At 33.2% G+C, this 6,251-nt stretch overlaps 1 protein-coding gene across 1 annotated transcript; it reads right to left on the minus strand.

Annotated features, from left to right (window-relative positions):
- Positions 1 to 1,545: 1,545 nt before the first annotated feature.
- Positions 1,546 to 6,251, minus strand: RpL5 (ribosomal protein L5; the record flags this gene model as incomplete). Its single annotated transcript, NM_001043543.1, is given in 7 exon segments — positions 1,546 to 1,768; positions 3,041 to 3,158; positions 3,822 to 3,980; positions 4,253 to 4,413; positions 4,624 to 4,773; positions 5,610 to 5,723; positions 6,204 to 6,251. Coding segments are annotated over 7 exon segments (900 nt in total). The 3' UTR covers positions 1,546 to 1,573.

The raw sequence follows: 6,251 nt of genomic DNA on the forward strand, positions 1-6,251 counted from the left end.
TATCGGAACAGGTTCGTTTATGAAAAAATTTGGTATTGTTGTCTATAGAACGAAACAACTGTTCCATAATATTTCATACGTTGCGTTCTTTCTTGCCACATCAAACAGCTAGAAACAAAACAGCTTGGAACAAGCTCTTTTCCCTTTTCACGTACAGAAATAGAAAAGATAGCATCTTGTTCCCAAACAGTTTCTAACATGCTCTTTTCTCCTTCCTCTTATTGTAATAGAAAAAGACAGCAATGACATTAATAATAATAAATCAAGTTGTCAGTCCTAAGCCTGAGAAAACATGAAAGATTGTTTTCATTTTAAAAAATGTATTAAATCCATTTCATATGTATGACTGTTCTTTTATGTGGAACATATTCTACTTAAAACATTAATAAACCTGTTGGAACGCAACAGGCTGTTATTTTGGAACAGGCTACGAGAACTGTTCTTTCACTGGAACAGGTCTCTAATTTGACCTCTTACAGACCATCCCTAGTAGGTACCTTTTGTCAAATTTATGTTGATATTTTTGACAGTAGTAGTAGTTTTATTTTTTAACTGAAAAGGCAAAGGTGTCATACCATACACCACAATCTTTTATATCTATATTTTTATATGAAAAATAATATTAAGATGTGAAATTATATGAAGTTGATTAAGAAACATGGCATGAAATGAGATGACATGGGATGAAATATAATTTCAGTAAAATAGTGGTCACTTACTGAGACTTTGGAGGGTCCCGAGAAGTTACGTCCAGCGGTTTTGTTTTATTTTACTACATTTGTGCACTTTCACAAATACTAAAGTTATTATTTTTATTTTTTATTTTTTTTTTATTGCTTAGATGGATGGACGAGCTCACAGCCCACCTGGTGTTAAGTGGTTACTGGAGCCCATAGACATCTACAACGTAAATGCGCCACCCACCTCGAGATATAAGTTCTAAGGTCCCAGTATAGTTACAACGGCTACCCCACCCTTCGAACCGAAACGCATTACTGCTTCACGGCGGAAATAGGCGGGGTGGTGGTACCTACCCGTGCGGACTCACAAGAGGTCCTACCACCAGTGAAAAATTAAACCACCTTTCCTTTATTACACATTTAAGCCTGAAGAAACACTAAATAGATATTATTAAGGCAAATCACACAACTTTACTCCTCGCGTTCCTGCCAAAAGTCGTTCATACCGTGAGTCCCATTGTTCTTAAAAAAAACGAATCTGCGCTTTATATAGCATTTTTTACTACGATAAAAAAAAACTTAAATGATATTAGTCCAAATATAATATTAGAACACGATTCGATTATTGTAACAGAAAACTATTGGTATTTTAATATGTACCAGATTTTCTATTATTTAAACCGCTTTAGTACATTTTCCTCGGTTTAACAGATTTTTATTAAATTTCACAAATTTTGGTAGCCATTAGTGAAGGGTTATAATATACCTTAGGTAATTAATTACTTTTGTTTCCAAAATTTGAGCATTACTGATTTGTATTAGAAGTAGTTTTTTATTGGGAAAACAATTTCAATAAAAACATGATAATGCTTCAAAAATTATATTTAGAGCATTTAAGCTTCCGCCTGAGCCTGCAGTCTCTTGATGAAGGAAGCCTTCTTTTGCTTGATTCTGTTTTTCCTCTCGGCCAATGTTAGCTTGCGTTTGTTCCAGCGCTTCTGTTTGACAGAGTCTTTCTTTAACTCTTTCTTCTTGTGGGATGGATCCGCACGGATGGCTTCATGGGCTTTCTTGTAGATGGCTTCAATCTATGAAATAAAATATCTCAGAATGGGAACTAACAAAAATCAATACACAAAAATGTCCAAAATGCTAATTAAAACTTCAATATTGAAATTTTGTTTTTAAAAGACTAATTGAAAAGGTTCAAAGTAAGGCAGGTCTGTTTGTTTTAAAACTGTTCTGATAAATAGGTTATTGAAGAATTTACAATCTATTTCAAGTTCTAAAAAATGCATAATTTCACATAAACATGTAAAATATCACTATTTATAATTGGGATAAGGATAATGTAATTAATACTTATTGTTGAATCAGACAAGAGTATTATATGGATACTACCTATTGTTTTGTAAATAACTTTCAAAATACTAAGCAAAAAATAGGTAAAGAACATGAATTATTCAAAGCATATTAGTTCTAATTTCCACAAATTGATTTATGATTGAGTTTCTTACATCATACAACATTGAATATTACATTCATATATATTACTTTCAAACAGGAATTTTTAGTAGTAGATGTCAAATAAAATGACTATAATCTATGATTATTATTGTAAAAGTTTAGTTTTGGTTATCTGTTACTCAATCATGCAAAAATAGCTGATTTGGGTGAAATATCATAAATTATTTAAGTTTTATTATACAAGCTTTTTTCCCCCCTCCCTATGCTGATAGCTTTGAGAGACTATTTCAGCTTCTCCTTGACGTGTAGGTAAGCTCACATGGCTCAAACCGGGAGTGTTGCAAACACTGGCCCTAGAAAGAGCAGTGCTTCGCAGAATCTACCACTAGATCGGAAACGCGACCCACTGAGAAGATCCAGTGAGAAACTCAGTGGGCTGTGTCTATGGGTTAATTTACTCGTCAAGCCCTACGTCGCATGCGGCGGGTTCGGCAAGGGCGGTGTCCCCTGCTTGAGGTACCTATAAGCACCGTTAATCGATCGGCAGGATCCGTAATGACGTGTTTAGGGCGATGTCGGCAGAACATTTTAATAATGCTAAATAACATCTCTGTACATGCTAGTTTCAGTAGATTGGGCAGATATTATTTTAAGCTGCAGTAATGTAAGCTGAGTGTCACAACATTCAACAGGTCCTTGATGCCTCAAATACATCAAAGTCTTATATTACATTGCAAAATAATTTAGTCCAAGCTCGACACTAATCTCTATCTAAAGAGGATTAGTAATTTGGTTGGACGTCTTTTTTTAGTTATTTGCCCTAAAAATTGCTATCCTAGGTTTATAGCATTTGTTTTTAATTTTTATATCAACCTAACATGATAAGTACTTACAGCATCTGCAGTGACTCCTAGTTTTATGTACTTGCTGAATTGTCTCTTGAAAGAATCCTCATCATCCTGTTCAAGACTTCTCATGTATTCAGCAACATGCAAACCAAAGATGTGAGCCCTAAAATTAAACATTTGTGTTAAATCACATGGGTAAACAAACCAGTCCAGTCCACTACGCTATTTCAGGAATCCATACATCATTATTGCCAGCACTAGCAGCTTCAGACTGCACTTACTCTTCCATCCAGAATTCACAAATGATGGCCAAGACAGGCAAGCCTTTGGTATTATCTTACAGACTGACGCAATAATTACACTAGTTATTTATATTCTAATATTTAAAAGTGAGCATTATTTGTACTGTATGTTGACATGATGGGTTACAACAATTTATTTATTTTGTTTTCACAACCATTAACCATGTCATTAATTTAGCTCTCAAATGGCTGTCCAATTAATAGATTTATCTATTTATTGGAGGATGATAAGAGCAAAAATTTTCTATGCAAATTTTGTTTTAAGTAGAACTGTTTATATGAAGCAACCACTGCTACAATACTACCTTACAATATACAAGGAAGCAGGTATGCTAATTACAATGTTATATGTAGGTACTTATAATTTTTCATAATTAAAATGATTCAATCAATTCACATGGCTGACTGACTGCATTTGATTAAATATCAGCTATTGAAATTTCACTATGATTTTATTCATATTTATGAGTTTTAGGAACCATACACTATCAGATAGGCTGCTTTCAAAGGTAGTATAAAATTACCTGTGTACTTCAGCATTGAACTTTTTGGATTCTGCATCATAGCCAGGGAATCTTTTGATGGAATGAGGAACATTGAGGCCACCGTCAACAGCACCCTTCATAGCTCCAAAGACACGAGCACCAGTAGTGGTGCGTGCTAAGCCTACATCCAAATAACATCTGAAACACAAGATTTTTATCATGAATAGGACAGCTAAAATAAAACTTAAATGTTATACTGATATATTTTAAATGTCAGAATATTACAATACATCATTCCTATTACATTGTACGTATAATTCAGCCCGCCCGTAATAAAATCATCATTATAAATGCCAAAATTATTTTTATTTACTAATTATATATTAAAATTATTTTTATTTAAAATGTTTGATTTTTCTACTATTTTTATTTCTAAATTAACATCATAACTTTTTTTATTTAATTTGTACCTAAATGCTCCTGGTCCATTGTCGACAGGTTCAACATTGTATTCATCACCTGTGACATCTGTTGTGCCAGTGTATAAGGTGTCAAGTCCAAGTCTTTGAAGCAGTCTTCGTGCTAATAGCAGACCAGTTGAATATGCTGCAGCATAATTTGTCAGACCAACCTATAATGAAAGATTACAAATCTCTATTTTCATGTGTATAGTTTAAATAATTCAAATCATATTTTTTGAGATTATATATCAGTTATGAACATGTAACAGCACTTTATTATTGATTGTACGTCAACTTCAGACCGCCCGTTCAATTCATCATTTGAGTGAATATTAAAGGAAAGGATATATATTAATAAGGATATATTGTCTTCAACTTGCCTTCACACCATAACGTGGCAACTCATGTGAATAAGCAGCGCACACAATATGGTCACCTTCAATCCGAGAGTAGGCCACCTGGCATGTTACATCTTTGTTGGAGAGACGCACAATCAGACGATATTTAGGTGTGTTATATTTGTTCTTGTCCTGAAGCATTAAAGATTCATCTAAGCATGGAAATAACAGGATACATAAATCTTATTTTAACAATTTACATATTATGTAAAGCATATCAACGCCTGAAAGGCAAAAGTGACTAAGCGACAATGCGTGGCCTTTACAGTAGACTAATTTAAAGTTGAAATTGATTTAAAATATACATGAGAAATACTTGAAAAAAATTATATTTTAACAAATCTAGCTGTAGGATTGAAATGATTTTAATAGACCCAGAAAGATATTGTTTTTGCGCATTGAATATGGTTATTGCCTATCATTTATGTACAAATCAGTTATTGTCGCTTAGTCATGTTTGCCTTTCAAGCGTCAATATGTTCCTGAAGAACCAAATCAGACTACTAAGCTTGAAGAAAAACAATATTCACTTAGTAAACAAACAAATTTGTATAAACCACATGTGCTCATTAGTAAGCAGCGAGTATATGCCCTATAGACTACCTGCCTTATATGACAATATTGCTGCTATTTGTGCAGATTTATAACCTTTTTCAGATTGGCTTAAACAGTTAAATCTCCATTATTAGTATATGCAAGTCTCACCCAGTGTGCTACAGACAATTGTCCCACATTCCACTTTTACCCATCAGCTTAATCATAGAGAATATTTTTCAACTGGAATAGTTTAGTATTCTTGTTATGTTAAGGCCTCAAATATATTTCTATTAATAAATATCTCAGTGCTTATTTTAATTTAGATTTTAAGGCATTTTTTTTACAATTTGAGCATTTTGAAACTGTGAAACAAGTGGATACTATTAGGGGTCCTGCTACCCCAACTATGATTAAAAAGCATTTGTACGTACCTGAACAACGAGGCGTTTACGAGCATAATAATCAGTTTTCCCTTCACGACGCCTCTTGAATTTTACTTGGTACCTCTTGAAGTATTGTTTGTTCTTCACAACTTTAACGAATCCCTGTAAAATAAACAATGTTATTGAGTTCAGAATTTCAAACACTGCTGAATTATAGATCATTTTGAAGCTATTTTCAGAGACACTTAATAATCATTAACACTGTTTCAGGACACAAAATCGAATATTGCAGCACACATAAAACACGGCACTGAACTTCAACTCTGCACCTTTCACAGCATCAGATGACGCGCATGTGTCGGTATTTCATCACTTAGGTTAGGTTGTAAACTCGAAGCATTTTTCATTTATATTTATGATATTCACTGTGTTATTTGCTGTAATTCAATGTAATAATTTATTCAATATTGAAATTTCTACTTCAGCTATCGTTAGTAAACTAGAAATAATGTCGACGTGACTTCTAAATAATCATCAATATAAATTTTGACCATCACTGATAAAGTTGACCAAAATACAACACATTTGACAAAATTTTAGTAACATTGTGAATATTGTATAAATATTTTTAGTAATGCTCACCATATTTTAAATCTAAGTTACAAAGTGGCGTCCACAGACGGACACCAA

The sequence above is a fragment of the Bombyx mori genome, chromosome 15 (genome assembly GCF_030269925.1).
Source record: "Bombyx mori chromosome 15, ASM3026992v2".
Classification (NCBI taxonomy): domain Eukaryota; kingdom Metazoa; phylum Arthropoda; class Insecta; order Lepidoptera; family Bombycidae; genus Bombyx; species Bombyx mori.